Here is a 17,250-nt window from a genome sequence, read left to right on the forward strand (position 1 = left end):
TTAATGATTCCAACATCATTATAATAGTTGGAAATAAGACGTTAACGTTATGCGTGTTTATTTTCATATTTTAAAGTCTTCCTAGTTAGTCTTCCTAGATCACACGTTCAACAAGCATGGCTGCAGAAACTGTTCTATTTTCAGTTAGTATATTAATTAATTAAGGCTATTACACGTTTAATAGAGCTACTAGGATTGTAGTTGCACGCTGTTCTCGAACTGGGTTCTATCCAGTCATAACCAAAACTCCAAAGCCACTTTTTTTTACTCTTAGTAATTACTGACTGCATTACTTTACCTAAAATCCTCTCCGCTGTTTAATTTTTGATTAAATTCGTTCGATATCGGCTATTATTTGATCTAATTATTCGTGCCTAACATGAATTTATACAGTGGTAATTGATATTTTTTCAAAAATTTACTTTTTTTGCTAGGCAATTAATTAAGTTGAATTAAATTAAAAATAAACCATAATTTTTAAAAAATATTGAAGAGGTTATTTATTTTGCTACTGATGTGGTGATTTCCTTTATTTCGGTTTGAATATTATCGTTTTTGGAGTCTGCTTGGTTGCCTTTTTTGTCAAAGTGTCGTGATATACGATCTCTATATGTTTCCATCCATTTTGTTATTTCTGGGTGGCCAATTGTTTTAGTTACATATAAGATATGCTCTTGTGGAGTAGGTTCACCAGGGTGTTTAGGTATTGCACTACCAAATTTTGGATCAATTGAAGCAATTATCCATGTGCAAGGCTTTTTCGACTTATACCAACATATATTATCATATTTTAAACTTCTATCTTCCCAATGACTTTAGTGTACATGGAAAAAACGAAATAAAATTTTATTTTACACTTTATTGCTACAAAATTAACTGTTACTGTAACTTTAACTGTAATGATAATAATAGTGAGTTATTTTTTAAGATTCATCAATTTCACTTTCTGTTAATAAGTTCTAATGGCAAGCATACTAACCACGCGGAAATTCAGGTTCGAATATAAGTCAGTCAAGAAAGTAACCTTTCCCAGAGGAGATTATTTGCTCAAGATTTGTTTTAGTCTGTTACTGATGTAGGTAATCAGAGAGAGATTAATGTTTTGGACTTGTGCTTTTGTCTTAAAAGAATTTTATGAGGGATGATTGTGTTCAAGTTTCTACTTTGAAAAAAACAGACAACCCTATCCATCACCGTACAGTAAATAAGAGTTCGTTCTCATTATAATTAAAAAGAGCGAATTGAATTGTAAAATTTATTACAAATATTTTTATTTCTGTTCCTTTGTTTAGCTCTTCATCGCTTGTGTTATGCATATTGGAAATATTATTAGTATTATAGTTTAGAAACTACAGTTGCACCGGGTCGACATGATCATTCATTTTCCGAACTTATGTTTATAAACAGAGCTACTCGACAGACGGGCTACGAGCCATTGTCTAAGATGTGAAATGTTGTTTTATTTGAAAAATTACTTTGATTTTTTTGTTAGTGTATTTTTTATTTTATTTTATTTTTTTTTAATTTATTTTAATATAGTACATTATTATTTAATTTGTGTTTATTTGGATATTATTCTGTAATAAGTACATACATTTCTTGTCATGTATTTTTCATATATTTTGTATTTAAAATATTAAATATACATCTTCATTTAATCATTCAGTAAATAAGAGATTCCTACGAACTTAAAATCTAAGTTCACGCAGTTGTACCGGCATCTCCGAGTGTTAGTGCACTAACAACTTAGTCTATCCCGCTTCACTGTAGTAGAATATTAACAGCAACTAAGTTTGGAAGGGCCCTTAGATTTTTCTTGAGGTAGTCCACTTCATTTTTTAACATAAACCAAATACACTCACACAATACCGAATTTTTTTACTGACTGTACCAGTAACTTCTACAACTACAAGAATTAACTTTAACTCAAGATGTTCTGAATCCTCGAACTAGTCGATAGTCTCAAAATAAAGAGGCCTTCTCTTGATAAACGGCAAAAACCACTGAATTATCTTGTATTGTTTTAGATTGATAGAATTAGATGATACTGACTTGCGTTTTTTATAATTCTGGAATAATCTAGGCTCAGCACATAGATCTTTTAGATGAACTGGTATTATGTACAAGTGTGCCCTTGATCCTGTCACCATCATTTCTCGATTACCTTCGGCAAACATTCTAAATGGTATTTCAGGTCCCATATACTGATCGTATATCAACTGAAAATGGCCAGTATTTGTGGATGGCTTACCTCCGGCCGTAACTAAAAATATTTTCAAAATTAAGAAATAATAGGTTATTCATTTTCAGCGAATGAGTTAATTAATAAAGTTCTTTAATTATTTCAGTTTCTTTTTTATTGGAAGGTTGATAAGGGGTTCTTGGCAAGGAGGCATGAAAGGCTGATAAGAAATGAATATTTAAAGGATTAACAGCTTGGATTTATCACTGTGATTTCTTTAGTCTCTCGTCCGAGTCCAGAGCCTTTGCTCATCACATTTCATACAACAAAACCCATTTCTTCAAATATTCATTTTCACAAACAAATCGGTTATCTTACAGTTGATCATTTCTCTTAGTTGCAAAATTACAAGCCTCATCGTATACTTAGCGTTTTTACGAGAAATTAAATGTCAAAAAGTAAATATTCTATTAAACAGATTGATTTTTTTCTTTACCTTGAATCGTATCATCTAATACCATTGGACACATTTTTGAAGTTACATCTGTAGTATTCCTCATACATGGACAAGAATTAATTTCTATTAATAATGGTGTGAATTCTTCAGTTAACAAAAAATCAGCACCATATAAATTGAAACTATTTCGCCTGTCGCTCATTCCTTCTTGACAGGCCAGCATTGCTCCAACAATGCATCGACGAATCCCAGGTACAACGATTTGATTCCATTTTTCTAATTCTCCACGATTTCTGAAAAAAAAAAAAAAAAAATATGCTTGTTTTATTGAAAACACCTATACGCTTAAATGCATTGCCATAGGATGGGATTAGAAAAGTAGTAATACTCTGGATTTGTTCCAGCAAATTCTGACAACTTGATCTCATAAACATTTTTAAAATATTAAAATTGTTTTACGAGGTGGCCTGCAGAAAGAAGTTCTCTGAAAGATTAGTGTACAAAGTAGGTGTGTCCAACCCTTAGAAGTATTTAGGAGGCCAGAATGTTTACATAAGTGTTGATAAAGGGCAGCAGTATCCAGTCTAACGTCCAATATTAGCTTCATAAAATAATTTATTACTAAAATAACGGCAAATAATTTACATAAACTTTTACAAATAATTTTCTGTTGTAGGTTTGTTCATAATAACATAGTCCTTAAAAAGAAACTCGTAAAGACCTACGATTGCGAAATACCCGTATTCCATAAACTATACAAACATAGAAAAAAATGTAAAATTATAAAAAATATTTTTTTCATAGAAAGTTTATGACGGAGCAGTTACTTAAAAAAGACCCAGAAAAGCGTTAAAAGCCGCTTGCATAGCTGTTGTAGTTTGGTCCCAAAGTTTACTGAAAATCATTGATGTTACATTCAAAAAATAGATAAAAACCTATAAATAGGTTTTTCTAATTTATTTTTCCAATTTTCAAAACAAAATTCGATCGAAACAACATTTTGTCTATATTAAAGCAATGTTGCATCCGATGTTTACAAAGCGAGATATTGAGATTTATTTTTTGTGCTGGGAAATGTAAAGTATCGAAATTTCAAAACCGGTATCAAAGTATTTACAGACTTATAAATATTTTACACTTACCTTAGGTAGTCTTGAAATTGATCGCTATCCCACATATTTTGTTTGGGCAGTTTGTTGTTATGTTTCTTAATATGTTCATATCTCCATTGTATGGAATTATTGCTTAAATGTACTGATTCATGTAAATTTTGTAAGGAATATTCTTTAGAACAAAATCTCAAGTAACATTTCCTAAAATAGTAATTTTAAAGTAGAATATTATTCTTGGTTTTTGGTGATCATTAATTATTCCAAAAAGAAGAAAGGTTAATGCCATTAATTTCAATAATAAATGATTATTACTTATAACCTTTCTTTCACCTATTCAGGGAACAGTCGACAAAGCAGATACGCTGATATGATTTACAACAAATTTCTAAAATAAACTAATTAATCCTACGCTTAAACCAGAACCAATTCCTAAAACCACATTACATTTTAGCTTTGCGGTTTTCTTTCTTTTCGTTCAGTTTTCGTTGTTTTTATAAATTTTATATTAACTGTTCACAAAAATTAAAACAATTTCATAAAAAGTTGTTAAAGAAATAGGCTACGTTCAAACATTTATGAAGGCAGCATAATTATAGCATCTTATGGCAGTTATTTTTGTCGTTAATGACTGAGCGCCCAAAAAATATGAATCTATACTATTCAGAATGTGCAGGAAGTCTCACACAGCCTGATCTGAAAGCCAGTACAGCTGTCTGGACGTCTCAGGAAAGGGTCATACACTAGCCCATGTATAGAAATGAGGACTTAAAGCCATTTCAGGAAATACTTGAAGGTTTTAATTGAGAAATAAGAAACAGTATTTCGCGAGTACTCTCTTTATCCGTTAGGAAAGTAATTACAGCCAGTCCGATGTTGCACAAACAGTATTAGAGTTAAGGAGAAACAGGATTTAGAGTTAAATGTATCAAGGCGGTAAGTGTAAACAAACTAATGGGATCAGAATGCTTAAAAACGAAAGAATTCATACCTAATATTTCTAACGATTTGCTCCCTAGACGGGGTGTAGACACAGACCGGTCAGATGGAGAGATTGTTAGGTTATGGTTTTCCCGCGACAGACAGCAACAGAAATACTGGAGCTCAGGCGCTTAAAACGGAAATTAAGTGCATCAAGATAAAAAAAAAGAAAAGATGCATCACGTGCCAGAACGTGCATTATGAACTAAAAATGTCCAATATAGAATGTGTTTATGATTCGGTCGCTTTATGGACCATGAACAAAGGGTAGCCAATGTGCGATAAATCTAGTGGCTCGCATGAAGTTAGCATCTGCCTAAACTCAGAATATAATTATGTCGCAACTTAACGCTACGAACCACTCATACCTAATTGGTAGTTGGACGTTAAGCCCCACGTGAATAAATAGCCGATTACTTTGCTTTACAAACCACGCACTCTGTCCTCAACACAAAAAAGAGCTATACTGTACTAATAATTATAGTTACCAATAATGAATCTTAGATGCAATATTAGGATTTTATCCTAATATTTTTTGCAGCCTTATCGAGCTCAGTGGAAGTCCCAAACCTGAATTATATGGAGACATTTCACGTTCTAATTAAACAAAAATCAATAACTCATTAAGAGTTAGCTGCCGCCTCAAGAGAACTATCAAAAGAAGAAGAATATAAACTTTTCCCTGGCTCAGAATAAATTAAAGTATAAGATAGACAAAGATTTGCTGTTCCAACAACCGAATAGCAAAATACTGCCGGATAGTCGGTGAAATCTAATGCCCAATTCCCCACAGAAAAAGAGAAATTGGAATCAATGGCGAAAACTATCTCAAAGTAATCCGTTTCAAATTTAATCCTTGATCCATTTTATTCTAATCTCACAAATATAAATGTTATTTCAGTTGATCAGCTCGACTACAATAATCTGAGGAAACTAATCAAAGACCGAGTAAAGAATTTCAGGTTTACCAACGACCTGTTTCGAGATTAATAATGGGTAATTATGTTTTCTTTGGTAAACTGTTAATATGCAGAAACTAGAAGTTTTACAATGGAACGTAGGAACTGTTGATTTGAACAAAAGCAGTCTGTAAATCTCCCTAAAAAATGAAACAGTAAACTTAGCAATATTGTGCAAAATGTGGTATAAGCTCAAATCAATACTAAAATACAATAACGCTTAGTTATTTTCGGAGTTTGTTTCTTTAATTGTTTTTTTTTTTTATAATTCATTCAGTTGCGTACCCACAATGATTTTCTGGGTGTGGTATTGACAAGTAAATGTGATATTGAGAAAAAGTTCATTCCAATTAGGATACAACCCAAAAGCTTCCTTAATGAACTCATTCTCAGAATATATTTGCAAAAGGAAAAATTAAATAACATGATCTCTTCAGACTATAAAGTCAAAATTGATAACTGACCCTTTATCTAAAAATTTATCATTATTTTTATCTGATGACTGTGTGAAATACTCGGAGCATTGCTAGGCAGAATGTGGTGGTACCCTGGGATGATGTTTTCCAGACAGCCAGTTCCAATATATTTGCGCTACTCAGTTTATATTTTGCAGCTAATTATCCGTCTTGATTTCTGTTCCACAGTGTTCGTAAAATTTTCTCAATTACATATACTATTTTATCGAAGAGTACCAAATTATTCGTAATTTGATATAATTAATTAGAGCCAGGTAGAGCGCTGACCGCTCTGGATACAATGTCCACAAGGACATTCTTTGTGAAAGGACATCCGCTGTCTTAGCGAGCAATACTAACAGTGACAGGGACTACCCTGGCTCAGTCTGAATTATTAAACATATAATTGAATATATATAATAAAAATACCTACCCATACATATAAATTTTCAGAGGAAACGTGTTTGTAACCAGAAACCACTGTCTTATATCAAATTTTGTATTATAAATTAGCAATGGTCTCTCTGAAAACAAAATAATAATTATAATAAAATTTAGAAACTTTTATATGTAAATATAATGATTGTAAATTCATGTCGGGCATACAAATGTTCAGATACATACAAAAAATATAAATAAATAAAAGAGAAAAAAAGGGAAATCTTGATGAAAATTCAAGCTAAACTGAAGAGCTTATTTAGTGCTTTCATATATACTTGATATGGCTACCTAATTTGATCTGGTGATTCTTTGAAAACTGAACTCAACTAACATCAAAGTTCTGAATTACGGAAAAACAAAGTAAAAATCTATTTATGTGAAAGTTTTGCATTCGATTCTCTTTTTTTTTTATATAATCATAGCAATAAAAATTCTGAATTCATAAATAATTTTATAGAAATAAAGGGCAAAAGTTATAATACTGATACCTATGTACTTCTGTACGATTACTGGTTGCCTCTTTAAACAATGGTTTCTAATTTCGGACAATGTTTTCATAATGACGATACCCCGTCCACAACTTTGAGCAGACGGTTTTATTAGCCATAAATTTTCAACACCCTCGAATTGTACTTCTGGCCAATGAATCTTAATTTTGTCTAAACATACTTTTATACTTGTTATTAGTTTCTGCACAGAAAAGTAAATACGTTTATTAGTGATGCAATTGTGACGCAAAAGAAAATGACTTTATATTGAATAATAACTATTAATTATGATGATAATAAAATGTTGGAAATTTTCTAATTATTACAGATTAATTATTTGCTGGTTTATAAAATTAGACCGCATCTTAATTTTACATTTCTAATTCCCTTTTTAAAAGGTAATTACTAAGATCCTTTCAAAATTAGTAAAGTTTTGTATTAAGAATTCTTTCTCTTTTTCAGTAAAAATAGATTTTCTACAACAGTAATTATTGACAACGAGTCAATGCTAATTTAATCCCGCGCATGGCGAAAGTGGATGAGGGAACTGGTATCCCAAAGAAACTCATTGTGTTGTACGAACACCATTTAGAGAATCACTGTAGAAGGTCATATCCCCCAAAAATTTATGAATTATTAATATTATGTTGTTAGTTTACAGAAATTTATTTGGGAATTTTCAAATATTGGGAACCCGAGGAAAACAAGACATGCATCTAATTTATGACACAAATGGTTTGGTATGCATTTTTATCAAAATAATGATAATAATAATAACTATAATTAATCTATAAGTTCCAACTTAACACTTATTACTACAAATTTTAAAGAAAGTCATTATTATAAATTGCTCACATCTAATTCATATTGCTCAGTGTTTCTGATCTTCCATCTATTATGGGCAAAATTGTAGTAGTCACTTAAAAAGTTCTCCCAATCAACTTCGGAAACTACAGACAAATTCCAGAAATCTATGTATGCATGTTCAAAGGTTCCCAAATATTCGCATACTCTTTCTATGGCAAAATCAATGCTTCTAATATCTACCTAAAAAACATATTTTTATTAAATTTTATTCATTGAAATGATCATAGTTTTTTAATATAAACTTTCAATAGTTTGAATTGGGAATTCACTTAGTGCAATATTGTGTTAAATAACAGATTTTCATTAGTCCTAAAACTTGTTAGTAATAAGTTGTCTTTATTTTTTGTGGGGTATTTAAATTATAGTGAAGAATACTTCATGCATAGTTTGAAGTTATTCCTTTTTAATCCACTAATATGTAGCCAAGAAGAAGATTGATTTACCCTAATGGGAAATGCATGCAATATGCCGCAAGTGTTGTTTGGAAGTATATTCTGAAATAGGCTTGTGCTTCGGCTGTCGAGTTATCAACAAACGCCTGTTCTGTTTTTACGGATGGTTCATTGATGGATAGGGCAGGTGCTGGTCTCTGCATCTGGGGACCCCAGTTTGGGTTCCAATGGGAACGCACCTGCCTTGATCTTGGTAATTATGCATCTGTTTTTCAGGCGGAGTTGGCTGCCATTGAGATGGCGGCTACTTTACTCCGCTGGAAGGGATTTGCCGACACTGATGTTAGGTTCTTCACGGATAGCCAGGCTGCAATTAAAGCTCTGGCCTCTCCTAGTAGGAACCAAATTTCGGTCAATTCTTGTCATGCTGCTCTCAATTTGTTAGGAGCTTTGAATACTGTTTCGGTTGCTTGGTCTCCTGGTCATTCTGGGATTCCGGGTAACGAACTTGCTGATGAAACAGCAAAGGAAGGAGCTGCGTTGATAACAATGACTCCTCAGCCCATTATCCCTGTATCCTATCGACGTTGTAGAACAGAGGTGGAACAGTGGATTTTGAAAGAACATCGGAAACGGTGGAGATCCCGAACTGACTGCCGCCAGGCTAGGGAAATCCTTGGCCTGTCAAGAACGGATATGGTTGGTTTTAGCAGGTCCCGGATCCGCCAGTTGGTTCAGGTGTTGAGTGGACATGCAAATTTAGCATATCATCTTTTTAAATGTGGCCTAATCCAGTCGCCAAATTGTGCTGGCTGTGGTGAGTCCGATGAAACTGTGAGGCACTTTGTTGAGGTGTGCCCAGTTTATTCTAAAACTAGATTCCTCGTCTTCGGAAGGTCAAATGTCTCCCTACCGGAGATTGTAGCATCTGGTAATCTTAATGAACTTTCTAGGTTTATTCAGTGCACTGGGCGATTGAGTCGTCAAGCTCCCTAGTGTCCTGTTGCTACTTTGTTAGGTTATTATAGTAGCATCTGGTAATTTTTAGCCGGATTTGTTTTTAAACCCCGGTATCTCTCATGAGATGAGGGGTGGGCGGGGAACAATGGGCATCAGGATTGCCTGCGTTCCTTCCCCTTTTTTGGTGGAACCGCCCGTTTTGTACAATCTAATCTAATATTCTGAAATCAACCAGGTAGTAAGAAAGAACCAGGTATTACTCGTTTCAATTCTCAATTCTTGAACGATGAGGCTAATTTAAGTTGTTTACAGAGGGAAGAAACTGTATTGTTACTTGAGTGCACTACTCCCAATTCAATCAAAACCCATCTCTATTTTCTTAGAGTAATTTCAAACAAAGATATCGTGAATTCGGAAATTTAGGCACTTTTTAATTGCAGTGGGAAGGATTGAATGGCCGGCCAAGATGGAATAATTCAGGTTAATGATAATTCAGGTTTAAAATCTTTTTTCTCCACTATCCTATCAACCTAATTGCTTGACATTTAAAAAGCTATAATCGATCTAAAGCGACTAGCTTCAGATATTCTATCTTCATTCCTCTAAAATTTATAATAACAGGGCCCAATTATTGTCTTAATAAAAAATAAAACTTATAATAATTACCATGCCAATATCTGTGATAGTTCTTGTATGATCTTCTAATACTTCATAGTAGAATTTCTTCAACATGTTTACACACGCAGTTATACGATATTCCGAACAAAAGTGTGTTAAATCCTCTAAATTGTAAATAGAAAAAGTTCTAGGAAATTTTACATGAGATTTTCCGAATTCATTGGTCCACTGTTGAGTTTGAAGGAATTTTAACAGACCAGTCTGTATTTACAAAAACATATAGTTAAACATTTATTTTAAGCTACCATAAAGAGTTTCATTTTAGTAATTAACTTTGCATACCTTAGACCATAATGAAACTCCTGTGGATGGAAATTTATTGACAATGGTTGAAGGATGTACCAAGGACCAGTTTAATGAATTGTCTGTCCATAAAAATTTAACTGGTCCACTTTTCAAAAAATTGGATAGAATTAATGCCTCTGTATCTGGTGCCCTCATGATTTTATTATGCATAATTCCTTTAAAATCCGCAGTCGCTATAAATATCATTATTTAATTACAAATTATTCTTAAGAGTTTAAGACTATGTTTACCAGCTCCTTCAAAGTGGTCAATCGACATATATAAATGTGACTTTAAAAAAAATTGTTTTGTGTCCTGCTCATGTAAGTTATGTTTTGTGTCTATAAGTAAATATGAGTATGAAACAACTTACAAAATCTTTCAACCCAGCCACGTTTAATTAGTGCTCTTCTTACTGCTGAAGATCCGTTAGTATGAGTGGTTATACAAAATACTTTACCTTCCTAGAAAAATCGAAATATTATTGGCAATTAAAATAAAAATGTAAAAAGAAGTTTTCAATAACAATGTTGATTTCGAAACAAAGAGAATCACAATATTTTCTAACCAAAATATTAAAATTCACTGTTTCTAATTTTACTGGAATTGGATTATTTTTAAATGTTTTCTTACTTATAGATTACTCAGACAAATATTATATAAAATCTGGTTGTTTGATTATCCTGAGAACCCAAAAAATAAATTTCTTCAGGAAAAAATAATAAATAAATAAAATTGACAGATCTGAGCTGCTTGAAATCTAAATTAATCTACATAGACATCTACTCGAAGTCATATTTTCGGTTTATAGAATGATAGACTTCCATAGAAGCTGCTGTTTTATCAGCTAGTGATAACATATGGAATCACTGAACTCCTTTGGATTATTTATTTTCAATTTAGGGGAGGGATTATTTCAGTTGATTACGTCGTGGATTTACTTGCAAAATGAAAGTTTGAGTTCAAGCCTATGAGAGTATCCCTTAGATTTTTTTGAAAAAAGTAAGACCCATTCAGTTAACTGACCGAGTTTTCAGCTACGACTTTAATAAAACTGACACCATAATAGTATGTATACACCTCATTATATAAACTAAATATTAGAGTTCATAGAATATATAAATAATGATGTGTGTTCATTAGCATTAGGTTGTCCTAGTGGTTTTTGTGTGTAAGAACTACTTAAGTAATTAGTCAAATAACTCTTTTAAAAAGTGAAGCTTGTGTTTAAATAAAAAACACTTTTTGATAGGAAGTGTGACTGATCAGTTAATTGTCTGGTGCACAAAAAGGTCTCGGCCGTAAATGATCTTGGAGGTCGTTGCGCCTTAAAGTTAAAAGCAAAGTTCTCGATTCGTTCATACTCACTAGGCTTTACTCATCCTTCCTTTTCCCCAGTTTCTCAATCACACTTAAAAATTACAAATTCGCATTCTTATAAAAATTTATCAACTTATCAAAGTGGGTAAAGAAACCTAGTGTTCTGTTATGCAGGCGCAAGACGTAAGTAAAATAACTTCGTTCCCCTTTTGACCCCTTGCTTATTAGAACAACTCGAGAATTTTGTTTAAAATTGGTATATCTACTAGTGTATATTACATTTTTTACCTTATTTTTGGGGAGGAGCATACCTTTCTACTCCTCTTTAAAAAGGAACAAGATCTAATGAACCAACAACACGTTTATAATGTAATAATCCTTAAAAATCCTTTTATCTCTAGTAATAAATTGACTACTAAATTTTTAGAGAAATATCAATGTTTAAAGAAACTTCGTTTGTTAGAATGTGAGGAAAGAAATAAGAGAAAGTTTTGTGCACCTGATTTTGATTTAATTTAGTTAAGAACTTTTCTTACAGGTGGATGTTTACTTTATGGAGTGAGATAGATATATATAATATTTAATGTATAAAATTTCAATAAATAAGAGTGAAACAGGAAAATAAAATAAAAAAACAGAAACTTCATTGCTGTTCGACGTTTCGGACATCTTTGATTACCTTGATTATAAATATTTTTGGTTTTCTGTATTTGAAATCATATTTGATTAGATGTTAGAAAAAAAAATACAGAGTGGTGGTTCTAAAATATTGTAAATATTTCTTTCATTTTAATTTTCGGTTCCTGAGAAGGACTTCAAAGGTGTAGAAAACGACGAACAAAGTTTCTAATCAAGGAAACTAAATACTTCTAGGCTCTTGCCACCTACTTATGGAAGGCACACTTCATATTAAATAGGTCAGACAACCATGTAACATTGATGTAAAAAACACTTACGCCGACTGCACCTTGAGCCTTCAACTTCAAATGTTCGTATTTTTCTCTGGATATTAAATGTGATAATGTATGGGAATTTGTATTTATGATGTACTCATTACGGAAACTAATATTTCTTGGGCCTTGATTAAACTGATAACCAGCTCTTTGTAATAATGGTTGAGTGGGTGTGAGCGAACTTGTTGACCCTTTTACCATTTTATTTAAAGCTAACAGGTTTAAGGGATTTTTAGATGTTAATTTACAGTTGATTCCACTGATAATATTTGGCTGCAAACTAGGCACACTAGGCCGCTCTTGCTTCCTGTCTTGTTGATTGTTTCTGTTATTCATTTTGAACTTTTCTGTTGTATTCAATGCTCTCAGTTTTTCATTTATACAAGACTTAGCTGTCTGGTGTGCATTTAGCGCAAAGGATGTCCTATTCGAGAGAATATTTCCACGTTCTTTACTCAAGTCTGATTTTATACTATCGCCTCCATTATTCTTCTCGTATAGTGTTTGTTTGTTGTCATTATTTTTGGTCAAAAACCTTTTGTATTTTTCTTTACTTGGATTAAAATATTTTAACGGTACGTCCATGTCACCTAACGTGTATTTTTGAAATGTATTTGTATCAACAGGTTTAGGACTTACCTCTTCCATCACACAAATAATTTTGAATCTTGCATATTACTGCATTTCATGTTTTTATTTTTCCATTATAAATTTTCTATATATAAATTTACTTGAATGATATAATTATCATCAAGTTTATACATGTTATTTATCTTCGTTCATTATACACTAAAAATTTTCCTGTAGTGTTTCTATGTTTCAATGATGTGTAAGTGTTATAATATATGTGTGTATAAAAAAATTTTATTTTACTTAATGCTCACATTGTCATTTACATATGGTTTTTATTTTATTTTTTAAGGCTAAATTAGAAATTTTGTATTTCATATGGTGCCACTTTTTCAACTAACAAGAAATCTCATAATAAATATTACGAACAATAAATTAAAATATTACTTGAACTGACTTGAACACCCAACCATCTATTAACAAATTATCAGTGAATTAGGCGCCAAGGTAGCCGAATCAATAGAGGAGAGGCCTGCAAAGCTAATATGTACAGGGTTCCACTCCCGGTCTTAGGCCTTGGATTTCATTTAATGGTTAATAAAAGAAATGTACAGTAAAGTATGTTTACTAGTCGCATCAGTCCACGACACATAATCAGTACTTAGATGTAAAACCTGACTGAAAAAATAGACTTTACTTTTTTTTTTATAGTGAATTGCCACTGGGAATTTGTTCTTCGATTTTAAAGGAGTATTCATTATTATGAGATACGCAGTCTCTCACAGCTTATGTACCAAAATGGCGCTTAAATCAGGAGTAGACACTTGTTCTTTTACACCAAATTCAGGAGTAAATACAGGTCAAGAGCATTTCTATTATCAAAAAAAATATCTCTTTCTTATGAGAGAATAATATCATTAATACCACAATAATATCATAAAAATTATTTATTTTCAAATTGCAGTAGTTTCAACATTATTCCAATCCTGGGTGTAATTAATTAAAAGGCTGAATTTCCTCAAATACATTTGAGTAAAGATCATTTCTGAAGCCTTCACTGGAGCTATCTGAAATGTTAAGCGATTTAAAGAGATAGGAAATAACACACACAAAAAATTGGGAGGAAATTAAGGAGGCCTACAGGTGGCTTTTCAATTAGGTCAGACTTCTTAGTTTGTCAATGGGGTTTCGAAGGAAGGTTTGTCTGTTACCTAGGTAACAAATGTGATACAAATACATACAAGGGCCTCAGATACAGCATGTAAGAAAGGTAGAGGATATTGCCAGGCGAAACCTTGTAAGGAATCTAAATGTTAAAGTTACTGAGGTTTATTTTGAACAGAGCAAACTAAGGCAGTTTTGGCCTTCTGCTGTCAGTAGTCCAGGTCAGTGAGAGAAGATCATAGGCTACTGAAACGTTGAAAAGGCGCACGGGCTAAGAGATGTGTTCCGAAATAGGAAGAGTGGAGCAAGATGGTGAAATTTGGTCTCAGACAAAAGTAATTGTGTTAGGTTGTGTAGAATGAAACCCCATAATTTACATTTAGTACATCGAACTACGAATCCAGAAAAGAAAACAAGTTAATGCAGGATTGCTGAAGATATAAGGCGGACGTAGACAAAATTCATGAATTTTGATTCAGAAATTGAAGCAGTTTACCAGGCACTTATGGTCCAAGATAAATAAAAAACAAGAATAACGTGGACTTGCTGATCGATTACCAAGCCTCAACAAATGTCCTCCACAAAACCTAGCCTCAATACCCGTGTTAACAAATCAAGATCACATTTAGTTGTCCAATCGATTGCAGATGAATGGTTTTTCTTCTGAGCAATTTCTGACAAAAAAATAGTGCGATCGTATTTTATAGAGAAAGTAAGTGAGTTACAGTCCCCTAAAGTGTCTATTAATTAGGGTTAAATATGTCCCAAAGATTTCGAGTTATAAGGAGATTCCTCAACCTCTTTACAACATGGATTTTTTTTCTCATATTTAGTCGAGAAAGTCTCCTCTGAATTTCTCTGAACTTCAGCAGTAAAACGCTCTCTTATTAACAACGTTCTTTTTTTCAATCTTAACAATTTAACTTAATCCTACCTTACCGATCGCTGTTTCAGAGTGAGATGCGGTGGAGAGGTCTCTGATCTTCATGCAATGCGGCGTGCCACAGGGCAGCATACTTGGACCGATCCTATACACCATCTATACTGCTGACATCCCTACCAATCCCCAAACCCTAATCACAACCTACGCCGATGACACCGCCATACTATCTTCCCACTCTGATCCTCTTCAAGTCTCTAACATTGCCCAAGAACACCTTGAGCTCATAGAAGCTTGGTGCTGAACATGGAGGATTAAACTTAACACTACCAAATGTATACAGGTGACATTCACATTACGAAGACAGACCTGCCCTCCACTAACTATTAACGATACTGGCCTACCGACTTCCACACTGATTCGTTATCTAGGGCTCTGCCAAGACAGCCATCTAACCTGGAACCCTCACAGAAGACTTAAAAGACAAGAACTGAACAGACGCTGCGGACTACTAAGGAGACTCCTTGGACCGAAATCCTCCATGAACGTACAAAACAAACTTACACTTTACAAAACACTATTACGACCAATATGGACATATGGAGCAGAATTGTGGGGCTCCGCCAAACCATCCAACATCCAACCTATTCAATCTTTCCAATCTAAAGTCCTCCGCCGAATCGTTAACGCACCATTCTATGTCCTCCAACCGCACCCTCCATCATGATCTCAATATTCCCTACGTAAATGAGTTAATCCACCCCGATTCCTAAACTTCCACAGCAAACTCTCTGATCACCCAAATCCTCTGGCTCAATCGCTATCCACATCGTCCCATCCTGACAATCCTCCACGTCGCTTAAAACGGCGTTGGCCATGTGACCTCATTGCCTCCTAAACCCCAATAAGTTCCAAGAGAGTTCCAGCGCTGGCTGGTTTCTCTCATCCTATCATCCTGGTTGTGGTACTGAGCCAGCTCAGTGGCACAAGCGAATGTTTATTAGTATTTCACTTTTGCTAAATGTATATTTTTGTACAGTTGCAAATAAATAAATAAATAAAAAAAAAAAAAAATTAACTTAATTTTTATTTAAGGTTTTAATTGATTTTTTTGTGAATTTGTTTTGACCTGTTCTGACATGGGATAAAATTGAATTTCATTTAATAAAATATCACTTAAATATATATTACAGTTTTACAAACTCAGAGTATGCAGAAAATGTACAAGTGAAAATCTTCAGAATTTCAATAGCCAATTTTGTTTCTAATTTATAAGTAGGTTTTAAACTACTTTATATTTGATATAATTTAATTTATTTTATACTTTACTTACAAAAACAAAAATATGGATAATATTATCTTGTGCTTTACACAAATTTTTAAAAGAATTTCTTAAAATAAAATAATTAGAGGCGTTGGTACCTATATTTGTCCTTGTTCTGGCTAGGAATGGCTAATTTAAAGTAAAATACCTGCAGAAGAAGTAGAATGTTTGGCAATGATAAGTTTAAGTCTTTTTTAGCGAACACTGCACTTTAACTTCCAAGAAAACACCTGATAAACGACACCAATAAATAAGTGTTTTAAAAAAAGACATGCTGTGGTCAAAGCCGAACATCATTCCTCTTGTAATGAAAGGTCATTTTATTTTTTCATTTTATTAATTCATTCATTCATTCATTTTAAAATTCATTAATTTAAGGTTTGTAAAAAAAAGTAATTTAAATAATGTAAAGTTATATTTGATTATTTTAACAGATTATTTAGTTTATGTTTCTATTTCTACTTAGCCATTTATTTAATTCTTGATATATTTTCCTTTTTGAAAATCTTCTCTAATAATAATAAAATAAAACTACTAACTGCGATGATAATAAATAAGCTCTAGCAGCGATGAAAAACTTCAAAAACCTATAATCCCAAAAAAACATTTTGTGTTTTTTTAAATTCTACTCTTACATTTTTAATATAATAGTAAATAAATAATTAATTCCAACAATTAGAATTCGGAATTTCTAAGCCTAGGGACAGACGAGAGCCACCTCGACCAGCCCACCTAATTGAGAAATTAAAATAATTTACTTAGGGTAACTCAGCCTTGCTTTGAGA

At 32.7% G+C, this 17,250-nt stretch overlaps 1 protein-coding gene across 1 annotated transcript; it reads right to left on the minus strand.

Moving 5' to 3' along the window:
* Positions 1-475: 475 nt before the first annotated feature.
* LOC141455419 (tubulin glycylase 3A-like) lies at positions 476-13,409 on the minus strand. The gene is made up of 11 exons (XM_074130485.1): positions 12,531-13,409; positions 10,628-10,718; positions 10,252-10,448; positions 9,958-10,170; positions 7,928-8,119; positions 7,073-7,274; positions 6,577-6,667; positions 3,782-3,952; positions 2,679-2,932; positions 2,053-2,263; positions 476-813 (listed from the first exon to the last, which is right to left on the minus strand). Exons 1-11 carry the CDS (start codon positions 13,173-13,175, stop codon positions 501-503), a joined length of 2,580 nt encoding a protein of 859 aa, XP_073986586.1. The 5' UTR covers positions 13,176-13,409; the 3' UTR covers positions 476-500.
* Positions 13,410-17,250: the final 3,841 nt, after the last annotated feature.

This window comes from Rhodnius prolixus, unplaced genomic scaffold (genome assembly GCF_049639745.1).
Source record: "Rhodnius prolixus isolate KJV_2025 unplaced genomic scaffold, Rpr scaffold_4, whole genome shotgun sequence".
NCBI classification, from domain to species: Eukaryota; Metazoa; Arthropoda; class Insecta; order Hemiptera; family Reduviidae; genus Rhodnius; species Rhodnius prolixus.